Consider the following 27,372-nt stretch of genomic DNA (forward strand, 5'->3'; position numbering starts at 1 on the left):
GAGGCAGAAAGAATCCCAAGCAGACTCCACACCTAGCGCGGAGCCCGACATGGGGCTCAACCCCAAGATTATGACGTGAGCCAAAACCAAGAGTGGGGCACTCAACCAACTGTGCCACCCAGGCGCCCCTCAGATCCTTTTTATAATCTGATTCTTTCATTCATTTAAGCAAATATTTATTGAGCATAATATGTTTTCCTTGGATAGGTTTATAGAAATAGAATTACAGGGTGAAATAATATGAATATCTTGAACACCTTTTCTATGTATTGCCAGTTACTTTTCAGAAAAGATTTTACCAGTTTATACTCTGACTCCCACTGTATGAGAGTAACTGTCTCAAAGCATCCTTATCAGTAATGAGAATTATTTTATATCTGCTAATTTGAGGGGCAGCTGGGTGACTTAGTCAGTTGAGCATCTGAATCTTGGTTTCGGCTCAGGTCGTGATCTCAGGGCCCTGAGACTGAGCCCCAGGTCGGGCTCCTGGGCACAGTGCATGGTCTGCTGTTCCCTCTCCTTTCCCCTCTGGTCCTCCCCTCCTCCACCACACTCCCCTCTTCACTTACTCTCTCAAATAAATAAAATCTTTTTAAAAATTTAAAGATTTAATTTATTTATTTGGTGCCTGGGTGGCTCAGGTCATGATCCCAGGAGGGTGTCCGATGAGGGGAGGGGGGCCCTGATCCAGGACCCTGAGGCCATGACTTGAGCAGAAGGGTTACCAACTGAGCCACCCAGGCACCCCTAAAAAAATTTTTTTTAAATCTGCTAATTTGATTGGGGGAGAAATTGAATCTTGTTTTATTTTTTATTTCTTCTAAAATATCTTTTGAACACATATCTATTTAGGATATTAATCTTTTCTATTTGTAGCAATTATTTTGTCTTTAATTTGGTGGAGTTGTTTGTTGATAGCTAATAGTCAAAATCTGTTGTTCTCCTTTGTGATTTCTTATTTCTTTGAAGCTTATAATTCATGAGATGAGGCAGGTGTTTCTGGAAGGCTGTGTATTCCTTCCAGGGAAGGGGAAGAGTGGAGGGGGAAGAGGGAAGGGGAAAAGTGAGGTTGCCCAGGCCCAGGGCAATAAATCCAGCTGCTTATCTTAGGCCCCAAGGTCAGGATGTTCACAAAGGTTCACAGTGGCCTATTCCACTTCTTGGCATAGCATTGAGCTGCCTCTACTTTGAGTAGGAAGCAGGAAGAGTAATTTTGTCCTCTGTAATGCTGCTGAGCTAACTGCATTATGGGAACTAACCTGATGCTGAGTGCCAGCAGAGGCAGGTGGGACCTGGCAGGACTGCTTCATGTCCTCTCTTTAAATCACTGTCTGATCTCCTTAAAGAACTCGGCCCTAAGGGGCTGTGTGCCAAGGCTTGTTTACTTGCTTCTACAGTGACGGTCCTGTTTGGCCCATAATGTAAATATCATGGCTCTGAAATCCCCCAGCTGTCCGTGCTTTGTCATTCCTTCAAAAGGAACTGACTTGTTTTCCACCAGAGGGGGCCAAGGAACATTTGCTACCCACACTGGTTTGGTGCATTAAAAGGAGAGAAAAAGAGATAAGAGTGAGTGTTATTTCATTCTTTGTATTCATATGGAAATTTTTAATCTCCATCAAAGGATCAGGAGAAAAATCACATTGAAATTCAATACAAGAGCTTCCAGCTTACACAGAATTTTTCAAAGATGTCTGACTTGATCCTTCAAAAATGACAAAAACCTCGAACTGTGTAGCTCCAGGGTTCATAATTTTGCTTACCCTCCTCAGCCTCTGCCTCTGTCTTGCCTTCCTATCAGCACTCCGTCTGTGTGGTCCTGTCAGCCTACAGAGCTTCTTTGAATGGGGGTGGGGGAGGGGGCGTGAAGGAGGCAGCAGCAGTGGGGTTTATAGGGCTACTTATACATTAACCTCTCTCTCTCTCAGGCCACATTATCTCATCTTTAAGAGTCTTGTAACTGGTCTCCCTGTCTTCATTCTCCTTATATCAGGCCTATTGCCACTGCTACCAGAATTATCTTACAAAGAAATAAAACTGATCAATGTCACTTTCCCGCTTAAAAACCCCACTAGCTTCTCAGTCCAAATTAGAGACTGCCACAGAAGGCTTCTATGATTTGGCTCCCTTGCCTACCTGATCAGACTCATCTCCTTCTACCCTCTTCCTTAAATCCTGGATCAGGCTACTGTCCACTGGATTATGAATTCTTTGAAGTCAGAAACAGTATATTTCCAAGGCCTAGCACAGTAATTGGCATAATAATAGATGCTTGTTAAATCCTAAATAAATTAATTAATGATTTAAAATTCTGACAAAGTCACAGCTTGAGAGAGAAAACTAAAAATCTTGTGCTGGTCTCTCACCCTTCTGTGCTTTTATTTCAAAATCATACTCACTGTATTAAGGATTGGGTCCCTTCTTCCCTGTTATAGGAATTAGGAAGGAAGAAAAAAAGTGTTGTTTTCAAAGTTGGTATGATTGTCAGAATGTACAGATAAATTATTAGAATTAGTAAAATTGTTTAGCGAGGCAATCGGCTACAAGATTAAAATACAGAGTAAATTAAATTTCTACAAACCAACAAGAAGAAAATAATTGTTTAAAAGGCACCATTCATAATACCAACAAACAATGAAGATACTTAGGATTAATCTAACAGAAGATATACAAGTCCTTTATAGAGAAAATTTTTTAATGTTTTTTTACAACTTTTTTCAGGGTGCCTGGGTGGCTCAGTCAGTTGAGCGTCTGAGTCTTGGTTTCGGCTCGGGTCATGATCTCAGGGTCCTGAGATCAGTCCCATGTGGGGGCTCCGTGCTCAGCAGGAAGTCTGCTTGAGATTCTCCCCCTCTCCCTCTGCCCCTCCTCTATCTCTAAAATAAATAGATAAATCTTTGAAAAAAAATAAACAACTTTTTTCAAGACTGGAGCATTCTTCCTTCAAATAGGTTATTGCCAGTTAAGAGTCAAGGCACCATATTAAAATATACTCACACACACAAGTACATGTGCATACACACCGTGTAAATTGGATGTTGTAAAAGACTGTTTTCTGCATAAATTCTTGGATTTAATGCACTACCCTCCCACCTCCAGCCTGAAGCTGATAGAGAACTTAGATCCTCCACTTCTCCAGAACTACCAAAAAATCCAGGCCGCTTTTGATCCCTGTCAGTCCCAAGGTGGCATGACAGGAAGGAATTTGGCTTTTCCTTGGATGCAGAGTTTTTGATCCCAGAGCATCCAGACAGTCGGATTTCTCATATTTGACCACTCTTTCTTCCTAGGTCAATCACTTCCGTCCGGAGTGAACTGATTCCATACCTAATAAGAAAACAGTTCTCCTCAGCTTCCTCACAACAAGGACAAGAAGAAAAAGAGGAGGATCTAAAGAAAAAGGAGCGGAAGTCCTTAGGTCAGTGCTTGGGTTGCTGCAGTAAGATAGGGGTAGCAGCACCTTTGGAAAGAGTAGCTAGCCAACAAGGCAACAGCTTCTTGTCTAACCACCAGGCAAGACAGGGTAGCTGACACCATTTCCTGGGCTCTGGGTAGGCTTGCTCAAGCAGATTCTATCACTGTGCTCTTCAAGGATTGGCTAATCATGCCTCAAGTCCATTCTCTGGTTCATAGCCCTGGTTTGGCTGTGTTTCTCACTAGACTGTTTTGAGTAAACTCTGCCTCCCACTTCTCAGTTCCCCTGTTCTCTAGGCTCTGGGCAGCCCTACTCCTGACTAAATTCAGCCTCTTCTGTCAAAGGAAGAAAGGTAAAGGAGTATACTATTACAGTTCAAACAGAGGCCAACCAGACTATCTCCTTTCCAAGATGTTGGGGAGAGGTCTGTCTTGTTTGCTCTCATATCCCTGCCTAGTCCCTGGCCAGTCCTGGGTTCATAGCAGGTGTTCCAAAAAAATATTTATCAAATGAATAAATGGAGGCAGTATGGCATGATGGTTAAGATATCAAGACTTGACATCAGACAGACCTCAGTTTGAAATCTGACTCTGCCTCTTACTAGCTCTGTGACCTGAGGCAGGTTACTCAGTCCCCAGAGCCCCAGTTTTCTTATCATACAATAAAAGATCTCACATGGTTGTTTTAAGAATTGAAAAAACTGGGGCCCAGATAACTCTGCTTCAAGTCCTATACTATTTCTGTCATAGCACAACTACCAGATATGGTAATAGAGGCCAGTGGCACAAAGCCAACATGGCTGGTCACTAAAGCCTAGACCCTTGCTTACTTTATGTCGTGATTTACAAGAGTCCTCTATTTTATTGTCCTTAGTAGTACTTGATTTTTGGTCAAACTTGCTTTTAGGACCTCTTTTTTAATCATTTTTGTATCACACAATATTTCAGATGTTCAGGAAAGCACGTTGCCTCTTTGAATTTCACTTAGTCTTTAAGGTTTTAATGGGATTTCCCCAGGGTTCATGTTCTATGGGTAAGTTCCAAGGAGAGAGGTGTGAGCTGTACCCTCTTTCAAAATGTGACTGAGTCTCTATTTCCTCTGTTTATTCTGAAGATATTTTCAGTTTTATAAAAGAAGACAATACACTGACCTTTGCTCCCTATGATGCCTGCTGGAATATCTGTCGAGGAGACAGGTGGGAAGACTTGTCCAAATCACAGGTGCGCTGCTATGTCCATATCATGAAAGAGGGGCTCTGCTCTCGAGTAAGCACCCTGGGACTCTACATGGAAGCAAACAGACAGGTAAGAGGATAGGTTTAGAAGAGAAATCATGGGAGCTCCTGTCCAAGAAACACTGAGCCTTTTGTCTTATTTCTTCATTAAGTACCCAGTGACTTGTTCAGAATCCCTCTCATTCCCAAGGTAAAGCAAGACCTGGCATGTCAGGGGATACCATTGGGGTGGGCACCCAGGTACAGCAAAAGGGGAAGTGGTGGGCCTAGTCCATAGAGGTGGAGCCTCTGTGGCTCCAAAAAAGGGCTAAGATCCCCAGGAAGGCTAACTTCTGGCCTCTGGGTTCAGCAGCTTTCTCCTGTTCTGCTGGGCATGAGGAGATCTGCAGGACTTCGTAAACAAGCTGATAAATACTGTGTAATCATAACTGTGATGAAGTAAACATAGGCGCAGAGAGGAGGCTTTCCTAAGAAGGTAAAGGAACAGAGTATAGTCAGATGGTAGAGCCTCAAAGAAGGAATGTCTATGAGAAGGAAGTGTCTGAAAACAGCATCGGAGAGCTACCCCTCCTTTTAACCCCGAGGTTTGTGAGATACGGAGAATGAGCAGCTTCTGTTGAAGAGGAAGCAGTGCTCGAAAGGATAGGCCAGGTTTTAGTTAAAAGGGGATGGAGTGAGGAGACAGTGAAGAGACTGAGGATGTAGAGGAGCTCTTTACGGTGTAGCAGCACAGGAGGGAGGGAGGGATGATGAGACCATGAAAAGGAGACAGGGCAGTAAAGGGTTGAGATGAGAAGAAGAAAAGATAGGTGACTGAGGGAACTACACTGGGGTGGCATGCAAGGACAAGAGAGATGAGAGGATGAAGAGATTAGCTCTTGACATGGTTTCTGGTAGAACTCTGTGGAAACTGTCAGTGCAGGTATAAGCTGGGGAGTGAAGGGGGAAGGTCAAGTAGAATGATAAAAGATACTGTTGAAAATCGGGATTGGAATGTAGTCCCCGAAGAAAACCTGGCTCAGAAACCTTGAGGACCCACACTATATGATGGGTATAGCCCAGACCTCAAGTTGGCTTTACCCTGGGTTGGTTATAGATCCAGGAGCATCCAAGGCAGAGAGTTTATGAGAAATCATAACTAGTCTCACATTTACCCAGGGCAGTCCTCAGTAAAGTTAGCCCCAATGTAGGGTCAGAGTTATTAGAAACCTTCCTTAATTTGACTTTCAGGTCTCATTTTTCAGTTCTCTGACTAGAGTCTGTCAGGCTGGTCTGAAAGCAGGCCCACGGATGCCTGGGCTAGGGACGTGTGCTCTGAAGTACCAGCAGGGCCTGTGCAGCAGAGAGGCCTGAATGGCCGTGGTTGAAGTGTAATGAAGGAAGGAGATCCGGGGGATAAGGGCTGAGGGATTAGCCTTCACACTGCCAGCGTGGCCAGTCCCGGCACGGTGTCCCTCAGCCAGTGTGGCCGCCACACATAATGCTCTGCCCAGCACTCTGTCCATGCTGCAGAATGACAGTAGGCACACTACCTGTGCCTTCCTAATAGGTCCAGAGCTAAAATTTTCCAAATCTGTAGCCTTTTCCATTTTCTCATACTGGAGACAGTCTAGTGTGAACATCTTCAACATTTTAATTTGGTTGGTGAAGAACATGGATGGATGCCCTCTCAGTACCTGTCCTGATTGTAGAATTTGTCTGACATTGCTCCTACCCTCACTTTAGGCATGGCCACACTGGTCTACGAGGGGAGCAGGAACCTGGGATAATTATGGTCGAGACTCTTGAAGGCTTATCTTAGCGCCTCCCAGTTGGGGGATGTGGCATTACTTTCAGGGAGGAGATTCTCAGCTAGGAAACTAAGGATAAGACCATCTAGAATTTACTACACATATGATCCTTGTCCTAGGGGAAATATAGCAGCCTCCTGCCCTGCCTCACCCCAACAGAAATGCTGTGGCTGAAAACTCCCTGCATCTCTAGCTGGGCATTGAGTTCTACCTAAGATGCTTTCAGGTGTTTTCTGGTCTTAACTTTGGTGACCAAACTTCTTTCCTCAAGGTGCCCAAATTACTGTCTGTTCTCTGTCCAGAAGAATCACTGATTCATTCATCAGCCCAGATTGTCAGCAAACACCTGGTAAGTACTATCTTGGGCAGGGCGGGTATGGGACAGTCTCCAGGTGCATTGAGATATATCCTTGAGAAGATGGACTGGGGTTCTCAAGCCCTGAACTCATTAGTCCTAGGGAAATCCCAACTGGGTTCTGGTTATAAAATACCATCTTCTAGCCCAGACACTCGAGAAGCTGGACAGGTGCTGACCCCAGGCATACAAATTCCGTAAGGAAGATCCATTATGGTGTTGGGACTCAGACACAGGAGCTTTCCATCTCTGTCCCTCTTCTTACCCTGATTTGAGCACTCTCTTCAAGAGAGCACATCTATACACAAATGCATGAGTGTGTAAGTTTGAGTTGATCTCAGAGGTATTACATGACCTTGTGGCCCTGAGAAATATGATCACATGCTGGTGACCATGATGGGATGGAGCAGAGGGATGATGGTCCCTCTATTGAAGTGTCTCTGGGGGAAGATTGCATTAGACCCCAACTCAAGGGATCTGAGGGGTTGGTTTGCAGTTGCTTGAGATGGGTGGACAAGGTTTTTTATTTGCGTTTTGCAGATTGGAGTTGAGAGCCTCATTGGGCCAGATACACAGGTTGGAGAGAAGTCATCCATTAAGCACTCAGTCATTGGTTCATCCTGTGTCATAAGAAATAGAGTGACTATCACCAGTTGCCTTCTCATGAACTCAGTCACCGTGGAGGAAGGGTATGTTTCCCCTGTGCCCACTTGAGGCAAGGTCCCTGGCATCTCTGGAAGGTTTGGGGGGCCAGTCCAGCCTCGGAAAGGGCTCAACTTGAGGAGGGGGAGAAAAGGAAAAAGGCGAAGGAAGGAACAGTGCCTAGGCCCTTTGAGGCCTTGGTTTTGGCTCCATTAAGACATGGTCTCTGAAAACATTTCCAGCAACTTTCTCACACTTATTCCAGTTGTGGTCCTGAGAGAGGCTGCCTTCTCTTGCTTTGATCAGCTGCTCGATGGGATGGCCACCGTAGGGCAACCGCTGGCAGTGCTGGAATGACCCTTACCAATGTCTAAGGGTCACCTTGCTTCTCAGTGTCCCAGAGCAGCCCCGAAGAAGGCAGGGGACTAGGAGGCATGGTCATTTAAGCCACATACTATTTTTAAGGGAGAGCTTCTTTGTTACAAGTTATGGAGACTCTTCCCCCATTTTGAGACCCTTTAGAGTATCCTAAAATCTTGGTTTATGAACAGCTTGAACTTGGAGTAAGAAGACTTGAATGATATTTAATAAGATTATTCCTCTGTATGGACCTCAGGTTTTTGCTGTATAAAATGCAAGCATAGGCAGTGGAAGAGAGGAAGGGTATTACCAAAGCGATGGTCTTCAGACTTTTTAGAAAGTGAACTTTTTGTCAAGATAAATCTTCTGCAGAAACTCAATATTTAAAACTGATAAAAGCACAGTTGTTTGCAATACAGTGGGGAAGCAGCACTTGTCCTTCCTAGAGGATGTGAAGCAGATCTGTAAACAAATTTTGAAAAACACTAGACTGGATCAGCCTGAAAGAGCTAATTCTAAAGCCTTGATTCTAGATCTGACACCTGTCGATTTCTCCATCTAGGAACTGATAGGAGAGAAGGACAGGGAAGACTGCCAAGTTCGGTAAAAGCTGAACTACCTCTCCTAGCTGCCAGTGAGGGGCAGGGGGAAAGGTTAAGCCTTTGCTCTTTAGGAAGAGTGACTCATGGAAGATAATAGACAGGATTGAAGGAGGAAGTACTATAATTAAAAACCAGGAAAGTTGGAGACTATAGGGATATTGGCCACTAAGATCTGTCCTCCCCCAAGCCCCCTTCCCAACTTGATTCCCAAACCCTGACAACCAGGCATAAAGCCTTCAGTCTGGAGTTTGGAAGAAGCTTCTCTGGAGATTCTGACCAGCCCAAGAAGAAAAACCTAAAGTGATTTATGTCAGAGATTTCTTTTTTTTTTCTTTAAAGATTTTATTTATTTATTTGACAGAGAGAGACACAGTGAGAGAGGGAACACAAGCAGGGGGAGTGGGAGAGGGAGAAGCAGGCTTCCCACTGAGCAGGGAGCCCGATGCGGGGCTCGATCCCAGGACCCTGCGATCATGACCTGAGCCGAAGGCAGTCGCTCAACGACTGAGCCACCCAGGCGCCCCTATGTCAGAGATTTCGAACAGTCCACTCAAATCGCCCTGCAGTGAAAATTATGGATGACAAATTCCATTCATGTGCTTAGAGCTTCCAATCAGCCTTTTTAGAATCCTCCCCTAAAGATGAAGAGATAATCAAAGATTACCAGAGATCTAAAGAAAGCCTATCATGAAAGATCCACAGATCAAACAGAAGAAAGCTACTTAGAAGAAACAGAGACTCTGCAGGGAGAGAAAAATACTTCCAAACAACCTGTTATTTCAAAGAACAAAAAAAGAACTCTATGAAATTAAAACTATGATAACAAAAGGAAAACCCCAATAAAAAAGAATTGTAAGATAAATGTCACATTTCCCAGAAAGTAGAGCAAAGAGATAGAACCTAGAAGAGAAAAGATAAGGAAATGAGAGGACCAGTTCAGGATGTTTAACATCTGAACAGGAGTTCTGTAAAAAAAGAGAGTTCAGATATCAGAGGAGGAAATTATTTAAGAAATAATATAGGGAAATGTCTCACAATTGAGAGATATGAATTTACAGAATGAAAAGGCCTACTGAGTGCCCAGTACAATGGGTAAAAATAAACCTCCATCATTTTGAAATTTCAGAACACTGGAGAATAAAGCATGCTACAAACTTACAAAGAGAAAATAATAGGTCCTATACAACCAATCAGGAACCAGAATGGCTTTGTTTTGGACTTATCAGTAGCAACAATGGAAACTAGAAGATAATAGAACAACGCCTTTAAAATTCTGAAGGAAAACTAATTTCAACCTAGAATTCTAACCCCCAGCAAAAGGTTAAGTGTGACCATGGAAAAGTCTCAAAAACTTTTCTGATGTGTTCCACCAAAATGAAGAGTAAACCAAAGAGGTAAGATACAAGAGGTCCAACTCTAAAAAAGCAAAAAGTATCCATAGGATGATACTGAAGGCAGATCCAAGGATGAAAACTTTATATATGAACAACTGCATGGAAGCATAAAGGGAGCAGTTAGCTCAGAGTGGAATCCACAGAACACTTACTCAGGAAGATGAAAGTGATAAAATACCAGATGCATATAAACATTGAAAGATTTAGACAACTGGCTAAAAGTTCGTGTTGAATTAGTAATAGCATAGAATACCATCTAACAAAAACAAAACAATTATGAACTCTGTTTAAAAAGTTGTACATGAAAGGAAAAGGCATCATAGTTCACTGTGTAACTCAACTATGAAAAAGAATTTATGTAGTCATAATAAACACTATAGACCAAAATTATGCTATAACAATATTGAAAGAATGAGGGATAGGAATGGAAAGATGGAGCAGGGGGGAAAAGGGAAGCTAAATCCTCATCTTCCATTGTGGGAAGTCTATTGATAATGCCTAAAACTAAAAAATCAAGAAGTAGTAATATATGTAGCATGTTATTATGTAGAGATGGGGAGGTAAATACTGAAATACTCAGCAAAAAGAAGTCCAAAAGTTGTCTCTGTGGGTGCACCTGGGTGGCTCAGTCAGTTAAGCATCTGACCAGCTCAGGTCATGATCTCAGGGTCCTGGGATCAAGCCCTGTGTGGGGCTCCCCGCTTAGCAGGGAGTCTGCTTCTCCCTTCCTTTCTCCCTCTCTGTCTCTGTCTGTCTCTTTCTCTCTCAAATAAATAAAGAAAGAAAGAAGTAAAGAAAAGATATATACATGCATATATAAATTTAATTGCCAAACAAAAAGGTCAGAATTTTGTGGTACACCACTCCCGGTGGCATGCTGAGAAATTGTTAACAGCCAGTTCTCCAAAGGAAAAAAATAAGTGGTCTGATTTATAACATTTGCCAATTTCCATAGTGTAAGTTCACCCACTATGGCCAGTGGTATCAGCAAACACAGAGTTCAAAGAGATGCTAACAGTCAGCTCTCCCAAGCAGAACAGTCTGGCTCCAGCACATCACTGATGATAGAGACCTGTCAAAAGTATTTCACTCTTTCACCAAACACAAAGACCCACTGGATGCTGAAGACTGTGCGTGAGTGCTGTGGTAGAAATCTGTGTAGTCACAAAGGAGAAAAGGATCAGGAAAGAATTAAGGAAATGACCCTTGATCTGAAACTTGAAAAATGATTAGAGCCACCAGGTTGCAGAAAGGAATGTTCTAGATACATCAAGAGTGTGAGGGGCGCCTAGGTGGCTCAGTCAGTTAAGCGTCTGCCTTCGGCTCCAGTCATGATCCCAGGGTCCTGGGATCGAGCCCTGCATCGGGCTCCCTGTTCTGCGGGAAGCCTGCTTCTCCCTCTCCTACTCCCCCTGCTTGTGTTCCCTCTCTCGCTGTGTCTCTCTGTCAAATAAATAAATAAGATTTAAAAAAAAAAAAGTGCGAAGTGTGAGAGAGCATATCTTATTCCAGAAACATCTCTTCATTTTGATCTTACCTGGAATTTCATCACTTAAGAAGAGGCTTCACTGACTACCTATGAGATATAATCTGTCCCAAGATGCCTGAGTGACTCAGTCAGTTGAGTGTCTTATTCTCGGTTTTGGCTCAGGTCATGAGATCAAGCCTCGTGTCAGGCTCTCTGCTCCGCTGCGGAGTCTGCTTGAGATTCTCTCTCGCTCTCCCTCTCTTCCCTGCTCCTATGCACACACAATCTCTCTCTAAAATAAATAAATAAATCTTAAAAAAAAAAAAAAAAAGAAGCAGTCTGTCCCAATTACTCTCCTTACACCAACCTGTTTTATTTCCTTCCTAGCGTTATCACTCTCTGGCCTTATCTTGTTTACCTGTCTGTCACAAGTAAATGTTAGTTTGAGAATGTAAGTACCTTATCTTTCTGTTTCACTGTTATATCTTGAGAGCCTACAGGAACTCAATAAATATTTGTTATATGAAAGAATGGTAAATAATTCATAATAACCAAAGTATAGAATTCAAAGAGGAATGGATAGACAGGAGACAAGGCTATACAGATGGCCAAGGGCCAAATCATGGACTGTCCCCTAAGACGTTTAATAGGTTACAGTAATTTAAGAGTTTAAAGGAAAGGAATAACATAATTAAATCCACATTTTACGAAGATCATTTTGGCTACACTGTGGAGTGCGATGTGAGGAGGGTAAACATGAAGGCACGGAAGACTACTGAAAGTCCTGATAAAATAGAAGTCCTCAATTAAGGCAGTAGCCGTAGCAATAGGGAAGAGAAATAATAAGGTGATTAAAAACTATAAAGCATGGTGATTGCCTGGATATGTGAGGTGAAAGAGAAATTAGGAAAAACTTCCACATTTCTTGCTTGAGCAATAAGGTTTCTGGTGTGCTATTCACTAAGATAGAAATTAGCAGAGGATTTGCAGGGTGGGAGACAGGGAAATGAGTTCCATTTGGGATAAGTTGAGTTCCTGGCAGGCGGCCTTGACATGCAGAACTTGATATGCAGGACTGGAGCTCAGGAAAGAAGCCTGTGTTTGAAGGTTTGGGAGAGTGGGGGGCACAGAGATGGTAACCGAAGCTGTGGGAGTAGAAGAGATCACCCAGGGAGATTGTGTGGCCTTAAAACAAAAGAAACCAAGACAAAACCTTGGGGAACATCAACAATTTTAGACATAATAAAAGGAATCTAAGGAGACTGACAAGGAAAAGGTAAGGGAGGAACCTAAGGGATAAGGGAGAGGACAGTTGGTAGGTGAAGCCCAGGTTTCTAGTTGGGGAAATGGGGTAGATGGTAGTGTACTCACTGAGATGAGGAAGGGTGAGGGAGGAGCAGATTTATGGGGAGAGGAGGCCTGTGTGGGGCACATGAAGTTGGAAGTACCTGTAGGACATCCAAGTATGTGGAGGTATCCAGTAGCCAGTTTGTGACTAGAGGTTAGAAGAGGTCAGACCCAGAGACCTCTTCCTGAACCATTGTGGTGTTCTCTAACTTCTTTTGCTGCCTCTATTTCTCTTATTCTTCCAAATCTGCCCTTCTGCCATTCCTCCTATGGATTAGAACATGAACTTTGGAGTCAGACTGCCAGACCGAATCCCAGATCTGTCACTTACTGGTCACTTAGGGAATTGACTTTACATCTTTGTGCCTGATTTTCTCATTGTAAAATGGGGTGAAAATTGAACTACCTCATAGGTTTATTGGGAATACTAAGTTAATAGACATAAAGCACTTAGAACAGTGCTTGGACATAGAATGTTAGCTGTCATTTGTTCATCATCCTCATCATCATTTATCATTTATCTCATTTCACAGAGGTGACATGTTGCCAGTGTTGTCTTCCTAACGGGTAGCTCTGATCATGTCCCTGTTCTATTCAGAAACTTTTTTTGAAGACTTCCCCCTACCTTTATTTTTTTTTAAGATTTTATTTATTTATTCATGAGAGACAGAGAGGCAGAGGGAGAAGCAGGCTCCCAAGGAGCAGGGAGCCTGATGTGCGGCTCGATCCCAGGACTCTGGGATCATGACCTGAGCCGAAGGCAGATGCTCAACCATCTGAGCCACCCAGGTGCGCCCCCCCCCACCTTTAGAATAAAGTTTGAACTTCCAGGTTTCTTGTGATCTAGCTCCAACACTGAGTCCTGGAATGTTAGTAAGATGGGGCCTCAGAAGTCACCCGGCTCAACTTCTGCATTTTTACAGATGAGCAGAGTATGAAATTCCAGACTTTCTTCTCATTGCACCCTTGCTACTCTTTGCCCCATTCTGGATTCATGCACGAGACCAACAGCATCACCATTCTCTCCAAACCAGAACCACACTTGCCTTTATCCATTTGATCCCCTAATTCCAGAGTAGCTCATGAGGCTTTTTAACTTCCACTGTCTCATCTTGCCTCAGACCTTCCAGGGAAGACAACGCCATGACTTTTCCATTTGCTTTAATTAGCAACCTCTCCCTCCCCTCCTGTGGGCGGGCAGACAAAGGAACAGCTCTCTGGCACCTCTTTAAAGTCCAGTATTGGTGTCCTGAATTGACATGAAGAGACTTGGTGAGGAACCAAAGCTCCATAAGAAACTCCAACTTGCTCATATGAGAGAAGTTCATAGAGAATGCCTAGCATAATATCCTAGAGTCAGTTGCTGTTTTGCAGGAGGTATAGTCTTGGATGGCCTCATAAGCTAGGGAAACAATAAAGGTTTAGATGGTGGTGGCTGCTATTTTTTCTACTAAAAAGGTTGAGGGAGAGCTATAGGCAGCCCGCATGGGGCTAATGACTAGGGAGGCCATTAGAGGTTACCCAATCTGGCAAATTAGCTCGTGGTGATAAGATCAAACATCCTGCATCCCATATGAACCTTTTCCCATTATTTTCAGGTCATTTCGTTTTAATTACTTATGGTAAATTTGGGGAAAGTAATTAAATTGCAGTCGTGTGAGACTTTATTACCCTGCTGCTGTTACATCTGAACTGAGCGGCAGAGTAGGAGTGTGAATTTGTCCAGAAGGGAGTTTCTCATATTCTAGGCTTGCTTGTCTCTGCCAGCAGCGGTGAGCTGCCGAGGTTTCTGGACAGTGGCTTGGACATCTGCCCAAGGCCCTCAGGGCTTGAGGGATGCTAATAGGACCACCTTGGGGAAGGTGTAGGTGAGACCATGCAAGGAAGGCTCCTGCCTGTCTTTCTCATTTTTGGTTTCTGGTAGAAATTCCAAGTTCTGTGACAGCTGATGCCCAGGAATCCAAAGTCTAGCGAAAACTTCATTGTCAGGACTTCATTGTCAGTTCTGTGTTCTCTATCTTTGGCTTTCTGGTTCTGAACAACATCTCCTGCATCTTCTCCTTGTCCACGGTGAATGACCCAAGCAGCAGTGTAAGGTAGCTCCTTCACATGCAGGCAGGCAGGCCAGGGAGCCAGGTTTTCACCTAGATTTCCTGTGCTTTCTGTAGGCAGCAAGTGGCAACTGTCAGAGCCAAACAATATATTATTGCTTCTCATTGTTACCCTGGTGTCCTCTTCACCTACATTCAACTGACTGCTCTGCTCACTCGGTCCCTTACTTTTCTACTCCCCTTTATTCCTGACATTCACTCTGCCTCAATTGCCTCTTTCTAAGAGATGTTTACCTATAGAAATCCTCCTACTCATCTTTCAAGGTCCAATACATATGCCAACTCCTCCATGCAGCCTTCTTGAACTGTCCTGGCCAGAAATTATCTCCCCCACCCCTGTGTTCCCTGTGCACCCATAACATTTGATGTATGCTCGTGTGCCATTTAGTGCATCTTTCTTTTTCCCTCAGTAGGCTATAGATTCCTTGAATACAGAAATAGTTCTCCTATATCTTTGTATCTCTTAATGCCTAATACTATACCTTTTACGTGCTAGATATCTTATAAGTATTTACTGAATGAAAAGTAGGAATCCCTGATTTAACCTTCCCTACTATAATTGGCTGAGTATCTGTCAAGAGAGCCGTGTGTACTTCTAGAAAAAATGGTGGAGTGCTTCACTCCTTAAAACTCACCAAAATAGGGGTGCCTGGGTGGCTCAGTAGTTAAGCATCTGCTTTCGGCTCAGGTCATGATCCCAGGGTCCTGGGATCGAGCCCCGCATCGTGCTCCCTGCTCGGTGGGAGGCCTGCTTCTCCCTCTCCCACTTCCCCTGCTTGTGTTCCTGCTCTCGCTCTCTCCCTCTGTCAAATAAATAAATAAAATCTTTAAAAAAAAAAAAAAAACCTCACCAGAATAAAAACATACAAGCAAAATCAGAAAAGGAAACTTCATCTCTAATAAAACTAGATAATACCACGTATCTGTACACAGACTGAAGAATATCTGCCAGACACAATGGAATGTAGATCAAATCCAAAGAGAACACCAAGATTTGACCAGTGAAAGGAATAAGGGCATGGGTAAACCAAAGAATTGGCAAACATCTCTTTTGCAAAATCTCAAGGCACATAGAACTGAAAGGAAAAAACCATTGAGGCACATAGGAGGGCTGGCCTCAGACTTTTCTGTGATAACATTTAAGGCAACCATTTAGGAGTGAAACAACATTTAGAAAATTTGGAGGGAAAATGATTGTGACCTCTAAGAATCCCATAGCTAGTCAAGTTATGGTTGAAATATAAAATCATCAGAGGGGCGCCTGGGTAGCTCAGTCGTTAAGCGTCTGCCTTCGGCTCAGGTCATGATTCCAGGTCCTGGGATCGAGCCCCGCATCTAGCCCCGCATCGGGCTCCCTGCTCGGCGGGAGGCCTGCTTCTCCCTCTCCCACTCCCCCTGCTTGTGTTCCCTCTCTCGCTGTGTCTCTCTCTGTCAAATAAATTAATAAAATCTTAAAAAAAAAATCATCAGAAATACTCCAGTGGCTCAGGAGATGTGTCACCCATGAACCGTCTGGAAAACTCTACTTGAAGACATAATATACCGGGCGCCTGGGTGGCTCAGTTGGTTAAGCGACTGCCTTCGGCTCAGGTCATGATCCTGGAATCCCAGGATCAAGTCCCGCATTGGGCTCCCTGCTTGGCAGGGAGTCTGCTTCTCCCTTTGACCATCTTCGCTCTTGTGCTCTCTATCTCTCATTCTCTCTCTCTCAAATAAATAAATAAAATCTTTAAAAAAAAAAAAAAAGACATGCCAAGTAAGAAGTGAAACAAAATATTGATTAATGGGTTGGTTGAGTATAAGAGTGAACTCCCTTAAACATAAAATTAAATCTGTGGTAATTAGAGTTGCCAAAGGACCGTGATTATTAGAAGAATTTTGTCCATGTTTCTTCAGTAACACTCTTGAAAATACCAAATTATGAAACTTTGGAAAGATCTCCTGGACTTAAAAGGGCTCCTTAGGACTTTTGACTCATTTAGCATGGAGGCAAGCCTCCACGCTAAACCCATCTTCTTAAATGGAGAATATTACAGCTTAATTCTTTGAGGTTGTTACCTTGTTACTTTGATTCCCTCCAAACCTTTCTTTTTTTAGCCTCTCTTTAGGGAATGGAAGGACTTAGATTTCTTAGGAGGGAGACATTTCTCACCACTAAACCTTTATATAGTGAAGGGAGGCACACGAACTAAAGGGAGGAAATTTTCAGCCTGTTCACTGAAGCCAATACATTTTCATCTAGAGGACCAAGAGCAAGATTGATCAGAGACTGGAAGGTGAAATATTTCTTCAAGCATTATGTCTCATTACATGAATTAACCTGGATAAATATCACAATGATGTTGAAGGAGAAAAAAAGCAAGTTGCAGAAAGAAACAGAGAGAATTACAGCATTTATATAAAATTTTAAAACATGGAAAACAATACTATATACTGTCTGCTAGTATAGACTTTTTTCTGTGCCTGTAATAGTTTATTAAAAATAATCCATGGTGGGCGCCTGGGTGGCTCAGTTGGTTAAACGACTGCCTTCGGCTCAGGTCATGATCCTGGAGTCCCGGGATCAAGTCCCGCATCGGGCTCCCTGCTCCGTAGGGAGTCTGCTTCTCCCTCTGACCCTCCCTCCTCTCATGTGCTCTCTCTCTCTCTCTCATTCTCTCTCTCAAATAAATAAAATCTTTAAAAAATAATAATAATAATAATCCATGGTTCTTCATCTAGAGGGACTTCTGGACAGCGACCCTTTGGGCTAAGGTTAGGAGGCTCTTGCCTCTGGGGAAATCCAGGTGACTCAACCATAATCTTTGGGCTGAAGTAGTGTGCTGGCCTAAAGTAGGCCTTTAGTCATATACTTAGAAAAACTTCAGGTCCATACTCTTTTATCACCCAAGGTTATGAGTAAGTTTAGAAAGCCTACCAGCTCTCTCCAGAGAAGAACCTACCTGTCCTCAGAGTTACTGAAAAGTTTCATGGCTCTTTGCCAAATACTGCCCAGTCACCAGCTGAGTCCAAGCCCCTCACACAATGGAGAGTCACTTAACCACTATGTATGCTTGGGCACATTGCTTAATCTCTGTGAGCCTCAAATTTCTCTGTAAAAATTAGAATAAATACCACCATCCCTGCAGGCTTGCCTAAAGGATTAAGTTACATAATGAACATAAAATGCTTTGTGTAATGACTGAGAAATATTCAACATCAGAGTTATGTGAATTCCCTTTCCTTCTGTAATAAACTGAAGAAAGTTCTAACCAAAGACAAGAGCAACTAGAATTTGGAGGCCATTTTGCTTCCCAGGCCAGGGCTTCTTCCTTTTTTTTTTTTTTTTTTTAAAGATTTTATTTATTTATTTATTTGAGAGAGAGTAGGGGGCAGGGGCAGAGGGAGAGAGATGAGAAGCAAGCTCCCTGCTCAGTGGGGAGCCTGACACGCAGGGCTCTGGGATTATGACCTGAGCTGGAAGCAGACACTCAACGGACTGAGCCACCCAGGCACCCCCAGGACTTCTTCCTTATGTCTAGGCCACAACATGGTGTGGCATAGTATGCCTGGCCATGCAGTGGATCTACAGATCTTACTGTAGACCTCTGTGTTTTTCTCATGGTCTCTTCTCCACCTGAAACATTAGGATTTTCAGGGTAATTTCCCAAAGCCTGCAGTTTTGCTTAAAATTTAACCACACCAAGGGGCGCCTGGGTGGCTCAGTCAGTTAAGCATCCAACTCTTGATTTTGGCTCAGGTCATGATCTCAGGGTTGTGAACCAACCCAGTCTTCAGCTCAGCTCCGAGCTGGGCATGGAGCGTGGTTAAGATTCTCTCTCCCTCTTCCTTTGCCCCTCCCCACCCCTCAAAAAAAATAATAATAATTTAACCCCACCAAGGAGAAATGAGGACCAAAACCCTGTTAATCTTAGCCATCTTTCAACAGCTTCTTAGAAAACACACCCAGGTATTAGCACAGCAGAGTACTTAGTACCAAGCTAAGAGTTAAAACCATAGTTTTGGCATTGAGCCAGTTCTTTGCTTGAGCTGTAGAGGAAGTCACCTCCCCTCTGCTTTATGCACTGAGCAGAAAAGGCAAAGCCATTATTGTAGATTGGCAGCCAAGCCTTGGAGAGGGCTTATTTGATATGGTAGTACCAGTCCTTCCTCTCCAGCATGAGCCACACACACTTCCAGGAAAATCCTTAATCTTGGAATTTCTTCCTGGACAGATGGAAAGCTATATTGGCTTGACATTTTTCCGGAATGCCTCAGCCTTGCTAATGGAGGTGACTTGTGACCATAGCAGTGGTAATAGGAAACAATGAAGAAACAAATGGCAGAAAAGAGCGTCACACTCACTAAGCATTTTGTCAGGTGTTCATCTCAAAGCCTTCCACAGATCCACTGACCAAGAGCTTCAGGAGAGCCCCCAGCTTCTTTTCAATCAACCCACTTTTCCTCCATCATACCTGCAGATTCTACGTTGGTAGTTTATGGGTCTCATAGGGAGTTACACATAAACTAGATGAGACGAGGTTCCTGAACACCTCAATCAGACTGGCTGGACATAAGGAGAACCCAGGCTATCCATTGCTACGGAAATCTGACCTCAGTCAATCTAGCCTCTTCCTTCCAGAAATGGTTCCCACTTATATCCCAAATTCCAGAATAGCCATGTAGTAGTCTCTAATTATGGCCACTTAAATTCCTCTTGGCTGTTCTTATCTGCCAACTATGTTTACCCCTTCCCTAGCTCCAGAGCATGCGTTCTCAGGCTCTTAAACTACTGAGCAGGAAGTATCCTCCTACTCCCACTCTGGAAAAAGAAAGGAGACTTTGCAGTGACAATCAAGTAGCCAATTATAAGCCTGCTTTGTCCCAGGAGCCTGTTTTCTGAGGCTTTCTATACTTCCTTACTACTCTTTGGGGGAATTTTCATCAAGAAGCAGAAACCACTCTAACTGCTAACTGAACTGCTTTGCCTAAAGCAGAAGGCAAGTTGGAAAGTTCTGGGAGGTCCCTTAATGCCCACCCACTGTGTATCCCAATTTTTTTTTTTTTTAGTGTATTCTGAATTTGAGCTAAAAAACTAAAAAACAAACTAATACTGTCTGCCTATCTCTAGCCCACACCACAGAGGTGCTGTGGCTTTTGCCTTTTGCTGCTTTCTGACTGGCTTAACCTTCCAGAAGAATAGAGATAAAGAAGACTCTGGAATGCCATAACGGGGCTAGAATTCCTTTTCTGCATTTTACTAAAGTTTTGGCATTTGGGAAGAATCTTTTTTAATGGCCTGTGCATTAATAGTTTCAGTCTTTGGAATGTCCTCCTCCCCATCCCCCACGCCTCCTGGGTTGCCTGAGGATTTTTCCTTAATTGGTGTTTTGTCTTGTTTTGTTTAAATGGAGCTCACACCCTTCCTACTCACCTTCCTTCTCCTCTCTAGCCCACTTGTGACTCTTTAGGGTAGTGAATGTTCCCCTGTTAGGACAGAGCCCTTCCTTCCACAGAGCCATTTGGCTCCAAAGAGCAACTTGGCTGTTCCAAGCAAGCTTCCTCCAGTCTTTTCTTCTTTTGATTTCTTTATATGCCATTATGATTAAATGTATGGATTCTGGAGTCAGGCAGACCTAGATTTGAATCTGATACTTGGCAGTTTTGTAGTTTGGGGCAGATGGTTTAACTTCCCTAAATCTGTTATCCCATCTGCAAAATGTGGTTGTTATTTTTACTGCATCAGAGGCAAAAATAATACTCCTAGAATCATCTAGGAAGCTCTTTTTTTCTAATTAAATACATGAAGCCCCCATCTCAGACCTACCAAAAAGATTGATGGAAGCCAGGACAATGAGGGTGTTTTTGTTTGTTATTTTTTACACTGCCCAGGTGATTTTTCTGATGAAATGTCTGGATTTGTAAGTCACTCCTACAATGTACATAGAGTATTTATTTGCACAACACCAAGCATAGAGTAGGGTGGGCAATGTGTGATGTGTGCTAGCAAAGATTTTCAAAAGGACTTTCTTCTCATGCACTGGTCTTCAGGAGCCAGAAAGATGCTCTTTAAACACATTCAAATGCTAAGAACAAGAGGTGCTACTCTTGAGAATGTGGCTTTAGGATATGGAGTAGTCTTTGATGTGTCATGGAGCTAGTTTAAAAAACATTGGGTTTTGGGTTTTGGTTTTTTGTCTTCTAAGTGAGTTTGGTTTTGATTAACCAGAGTCTGTAGTGAGAGCTGTGGGGCACCTATTGTTTCCATAGCTGACCTAAGAAGATTCATGGGATCTAAGCCTTAAATGAAATTTGGGATATATTCCCAGATGAGAAGCAGAGTGATGGGTCAGTCCAGGGACTAGTGCCAGTTTCTACCCACCCAGACCAAATAAGGAGAGACTGGGTGGAGTTTAGACCTCCAGGTCTGGGGTACCTAAAGAACTGAAGTCACAGGGTCTGCAGTTTTCAAGCCTTGGCAGGAAAGATCATTATGAGCATATCCGAACTCTGGACTTTGCTAAAGCCAGGTCCACGCTTGCCGCCACTGAGCCATTCTGTCTCCTAGTGATAACTTGAGGCATGTAGCCATTACCTGGATGGAGCAGCTATTCCTAGCCTGTGGAGGAGCCAGAACCCCCAACCCATAGTGGTGAGGATGGTGATGAGAGCCACGGGCATTCTTTAACTTGGCTCCTGTGTTACAGAAGCAACATCCAGGGCAGTGTCATCTGCAACAATGCTGTGATCGAGAAGGGAGCAGACATCAAGAACTGCCTAATTGGAAGTGGCCAGAGGATTGACGCCAGAGGTAAACCAAATTACAATCACAGGTGCCATTTTTTACCTAGCGTAGTAGTACAGATGGTACTCAGTGCTGGTGACGATTAGGGAACAAGCACATGCATACTCTGTGGGTGAGAACATGAATCGATAAAGCCATCTTTGGAGGGGAATTGACATCATTGTTAAACCTTTTAACTTTGACTTAACAGTACCATTTTTAGGAATATATCTTACAGATAAGCTCATAAATGCATGCAGGCTTATTATCAAAAATTTTAAAACATACCAAAAAGATCTGATGGCCCAGACTAGCACCGATACTTTACAGTGTAGCTCTTGGACCTATGTGAGAAGGGCCAGTAATCCAACAAAAGCATTGAAACTAGCTTTTGATGTCCTAGACTCCTTGAGCACCTTGTCTCACCTGATATTTAAGAGAGGTAGTCCCATAGGTTCCTGGAGGAAGGTTAGCAGCTTCTTCAGAAGCCATTCACTCAGAGCTGTTCTCTTAGAGGTGATGCTGTGAGCTGTGCTGTCAGCTCACTCTGCTCTACAGCTGGAGAAAAACTATACAGGTACCTTGTTTTATTGTGCTTCACAGATACTGCATTTCTTTTACAAGTGGAAGGTTTGTGGCAACCTTGCATCAAGCAAGTCTCTAGGTGCCATTTTTCCAACATTTGCTCACTTCATGTCTCTGTGTCACATTTTGGTAATTCTTGCAATATTTCAAACTTTTTCATTATTATCATATTTGTTATGGTGATCTATGATCAGTGATTTTTGATGTTACTATTGTAATTGGGGAGCGGGGGCTCTATGAATTGCGTCATATAAGATGGCAAACTTAACTGATAAACTTTGTGTGTGTTCTAACTGCTTGACCAACCAGTCATTCCCCAGTCTCTTTCCTATCCTCCAGCCTCCCTATTTCCTGAGAGACAATATTGAAATTAGGCCAGTTGGGGTGCCTGGGTGGCTCAGTCGGTTAAGTGTCTACCTTTGGCTCGGGTCATGATCTCAAGGTCCTGGGATCAAACCCCACATCGGGCTCCCTTCTCGTTGGGGAGTCTGCTTGTTCCTCTCCCTCTGCCCCTCCCTCAGCTTGTGCACTAACACACTCTCTCTCAAATAAATAAATAAAATCTTTTTTAAAAATTTTAAAAAATGAAATTAGGCCAATTAATAACCCTACAGTGGCCTCTAAGTGTTCAAGTGAAAGGAAGAGTTGCACATCTCTCACTTTAAATCAAAAGCTAGAAACGATTAAGCTCTTAAGTGAGGGAAGCATGTTAAAAGTCAAGATACGCGGAAAGCTGGGCCTCTTGCGCCAAACAACCAAGTTGTGAATTCAAAGGAAAAGTTCTTGAAGGAAGTTAAAAGTGCTACTCTAGTGAACACACAGATGATAAGCAAAACAACCTTATTGCTGATATGGAGAAAGTTTGAGAGGTCTGAATAGAAGATCAAACCAGCCACAATATTCCCTTAAGCCAAAGCCTAACCCAGAGCAAGGCCCTCACTCTCTTCAATTCCGAGAGAGGGGAGGAAGCTACAGAAGAAAAGTTGGAAGCTAGCAAGGGTGGGTTCATGAGGTTGGAGGAAAGAAGCCATCGTTGTAACAACAAAGTGCAAGGTGAAACAGCGAGGGCTGCTGTAGAAGCTGCAGCAAGTTTTCCAGAAGATCTGGCTAAGATAGGAGGCCAGTGCCTTATCCATTATGCAACTGGGGCTTCTGATCTGGCTAAGATAATTCATGAAGGTGACTACACTAAACAACAGATTTTCAATGTAGACAAAACAGCCAGTGCATGCCCCTAGAGTCTTTAAGCTGATTCCAGTGCTCATTTGTCATTCTGGAAATCCTAGGGCCCCTAAGAATTATGCTAAATCTATTCTTCCTATGCTCTGTACATGCAACAACAAAGTCTAGATGACAGCACATCTGTTTACAGCTATTTCCTGAATGGTTTAAGCCCACTGTTGAGAACTCCTGCTCAGAAAAAAAGATTGTTTTCAAAATATTACTGCTCATTGATGATGCACTTGGTCACCCAAGAGCTCTGATTGAGATGTACAGTAAGATTCATATTGTTTTCATGCCTGCTAACACAACATCCATTCTGTAGCCCACGGATCAAGGAGTAAAAGTCTTATTATTTATTTAAGAAATACATTTCTTGGGGCTCCTGGGTGGCTCATTCCATTAAGCGTCTGACTTGATTTCGGCTCAGGGTCATGAGATCAAGCCCACGTTAGGCTCCATGCTAGGCGTAGAGCCTGCTTAAGATTCTTTCTCTCCTTCTTCCTCTGCCCCTGCCCCACACACACCTCCCCCCCGCCGCCCCACTTGCTCATTCTCTCTAAAAAAAAAAAAAAGAAAGGCAAGGGTGCTTTTTCCCTCTGTTCCTCTTAAGTTCCTGTTCTCTGCTTCTGCGAATAAGTGAATATTTGGAGACAGCCTAAAGAGAGGCCCACAGAGGTTTCCACATGTTAGCGTCTACTATACATCATGTGCAAAGGATATTAAGGCGGCCTGGGAAATCGGTCCCCACGGGAAACATACCTCAGCAGAGGTGACAGCAGTGGAAGCCAGAAAACCAACTATCAAAAATCAAGTTTTGAAACAACTAGAGGAAAGAATTGGTGTGCTTATGTATATACCAGATTATCTCCCACAGTGATACTAGACAACCACATCACTTATATTCCAAGTGGGAAAGGGCCTTGTGGCTGGGCCGGTGGATCCTGCCCTCAGAGATCTCAGAAGATATCAAATCCTGTCTACAGGATGCAACATAAAATCGTTACCTCATTGGAATGGAAGTGCTGTCCTGGATTCAGTGGAGCAAAATGTCAACTAAAAGGTTTCCTTTGAAAAATAAGATATGGCATCAGCATACATATTTTAAATGAATGAATATTACAAGAAAGACCATTAACAGTGGTAAGGAATTCAATCAGCAGCATGAGAGACTGTGATTAAAAATTAATGTAAGTGTGGAGAAACCATTATGATTCACATTTTTAAAAAAGAAAGTTGTAATACAAAAGTGCTTGGAAACTTGCAGCTTCGTTAGGGATGTTATATATGGTTTTTCTAGCCCATTCAGTGAGAATCTATAGGCAAATTCAACTGTAATGCTGTTTGTTCTGGGTCTGGCCTGAATTTCAGAGATGTTATAAAAATTTAATACATTTTCTGGATATAGTATGAATATGTACTTCATTTACAATCAGGTAAAATAAACTTTATTTATTTAAAAAAAAAAAAAAAGAAATACATTTCTTAAGGCTGTAGCTGCCATAGTGATTCCTCTGATGTATCTGGGTGAAGTAAATTGAAAACCTTCCAGAGGGGCGCCTGGGTGGCTCAGTTGGTTAAGCGTCTACCTTCGGCTCAGGTCATGACCCCAGGGTCCTGGGATCGAGCCCCACGTTGGGCTCCTGCTTCATGGGGAGTCTGCTTCTCCCTCTGCTGCTCCTCCCACTCGTTCTCTCAACCTCTCTCTCTCTCTTTCTCTCCCTGACAAATAAATAAATAAAATCTTTAAAAAAAAAAAAAGAAAGAAAGAGAAAACCTTCTAGAAAAGATTCACCATTCTAGATGTCCTTAGAACATTTGTGATTCATGAGCACCTGGGTGGCTTAGTCCGTTGAGCATCTAACTCTTGATTTCGGCTCAGGTCATAATCTCAGGGTCCTATGATTGAGCCTGCATTGGGCTCTGAGCTCAGTGGGGAGCCTGCTTGAGATCCTCTCTCCCTTCCCCTCTGCCCCCACATGCTCTCTCTCTCTCTCTTTCTAAAATAAATAAATAAATCTTTTTAAAAAAAGAAGAAGAACAGTTGTGATCCACAGGAAGAGGTCAAAATAGCAACATTAACAGGACTTTGGAAGAAGTTTATCCCAACCCTCATGGGTGACTTTGAGGGGTTCAACACTTCAGTGGGGGAAGTAACCACAGATGGGGTGGAAAGAGCCAGAGAACTACTAGGTTCAAAAGTGGAGCCTGAAGATGTGGCTGAATCGCTGCCATCTCTTGATAAAACCTGAACAGATGAGGAGTTACATCTTATGGACGAACAAAGAAAGTGGTTTCTTGAGCTGGAATCTACTCCTGGTAAAAGATACTGTGAAGATTGTAGAATTGACAAGAAAAGATTTAAACTATATAAACTCATTGCTAAAGCAGCTGCAGGGTTTGAGAGCATTGACTCCAATTTTGAAAGTTCTGCCATGAGTAAAATTCTGTCAAACTGCATCACATGCTACAGGGAAATCATTTCTGAAAGGAAGAATCAATCATTGCTGCAAACTTCACTGTTGTCTTATGTTAAGAAATCACCACAGCCACCCCAGCCTTCAGCGCCCACCACCGTGACCAGGCAGCAGCCGTCGACATCAAGGCAAGACCCTCCACCAACACAAAGATTATGACTTGCTGAGAGCTCAGATGATAGCATTTTGTAGCAATAAAGCATTTTTAATGTATGTATATATATTTTTTAGACATAATGCTATTGCACAATTCATAGACTACCGTATAGTGTAAACATAACTTTTATATGCACTGGGAAACCAAAAAATTCATTTGACTTGCTTTAGTGTGATATTCACTTTATTGTAGTGGAACCGAACACACACTGTCTCTGAGGTGTGCCTGTGCGTGGTGTATGAGAGACATATGAACATCGGGGTGTCTCTGCTGGGCTAAGAATTTCAATGGTCCATACTTTGGCTGGATGTTTTTAATCAAAATGTAGACAAAAAGTTCAAGATCAATTAGAATGGGCTAATTTCTTTTGAGATTATGTCTACAGCTAGAGTATAGTGGAGTGAGTAGGAGAGCTGCTGAAGGAATTAACCCACCAATTCTGAATTGGTAGAAACCACAGCAAACAGAGGCCTTCTTCAGGTTTTTTCTCCTTCCCTTTTTATTTTTTTCATTTTTTTAAAGATTTTATTTATTTATTCATAAGAGACAGAGAGAGAGAGAGAGAGAGAGAGAGAGAGGCAGAGGGAGAAGCAGGCTCCCCGCTGAGCAGGGAGCCCGATGCGGGACTTGATCCCAGGACCCTGGGATCCTGACCTGGGCCGAAGGCAGACACTTAATGACTGAGCCCCCCAGGCGTCCCTCTCCTTCGCTTTTCTAAAGCCACATACCTCCCTTTGGAGCTTTAGAATCAAACAGACCTAGATTCACATCTCAGCTGTGCAACTCATGGATGTGCATCAGGTAATATTTTTCATCCCTAGACCTTAGATTTTCGAAACTAGAAAAGTTGAGACAATAATCATGGTCTTGGGTGGTCTCATGGTCTCACAACAATTGTTGTGAGAATTAAATACAAGTAAATGTTGTGAGGAGCACACACAGCTTCTGGAGCACAGCAAGGGCCTTAGAGTGCCCCGTCCACGCAGTGCTGGTGTGCCTCTCCACGCCTCTGTACGTGCCCTCTCTTTCTGGAATTCCTCTTTTGAAGACTCTTCCTAAGTGTTTTCTGCTCTGCAGAACCTTCCCTGACTCTTCCCATGACTGCCCACAGCCAACCTAAGCATTCCTTCTTCCTCTGCACCCCTGAACTTTGTCAGCACCTTTATTAAAAGTTATGGCAGTTATCTATGAATCTGCCTTCTCTACTGACCGAGATCCTTAAGGCCAAGGATTGACTTATTTCAATATGCATCCCTAGCTCTCAGAACAGGTTTATAGTTTATAGTGGTGGGGGGGAGGGAGGGAATGAGTGAATGAATTTGGGATCCATAGAGCATATTTTCTGAAATTTCAGTGCAGAAATGGTTCCAAGAAAGGCATATTTGAGATGGTTGCAGTTATCATGAGATCTCTCCTTACTTTTTTTCTAAACTTAATGCTGATATAAGAAC

General features: G+C 43.1%; 1 protein-coding gene across 2 annotated transcripts in view; it reads left to right on the forward strand.

Annotated features, from left to right (window-relative positions):
* The window catches only part of EIF2B3 (eukaryotic translation initiation factor 2B subunit gamma), a 127,498-nt gene that overhangs the window by 92,694 nt on the left and 7,432 nt on the right, over positions 1–27,372 (forward strand). For both annotated transcript variants that reach the window (XM_025856758.2, XM_025856759.2), the window contains exons 7-11: positions 3,291–3,418; positions 4,529–4,719; positions 6,711–6,788; positions 7,335–7,483; positions 21,405–21,508. In XM_025856758.2, the coding sequence (XP_025712543.1) occupies positions 3,291–3,418; positions 4,529–4,719; positions 6,711–6,788; positions 7,335–7,483; positions 21,405–21,508 (650 nt within the window). The remainder of the gene's footprint in view (positions 1–3,290; positions 3,419–4,528; positions 4,720–6,710; positions 6,789–7,334; positions 7,484–21,404; positions 21,509–27,372) is intronic.

Source organism: Callorhinus ursinus, unplaced genomic scaffold (assembly GCF_003265705.2).
Source record: "Callorhinus ursinus isolate GAN/ISIS: 27379988/994484 unplaced genomic scaffold, GSC_fseal_2.0 scaffold18, whole genome shotgun sequence".
Lineage (NCBI taxonomy): Eukaryota > Metazoa > Chordata > Mammalia > Carnivora > Otariidae > Callorhinus > Callorhinus ursinus.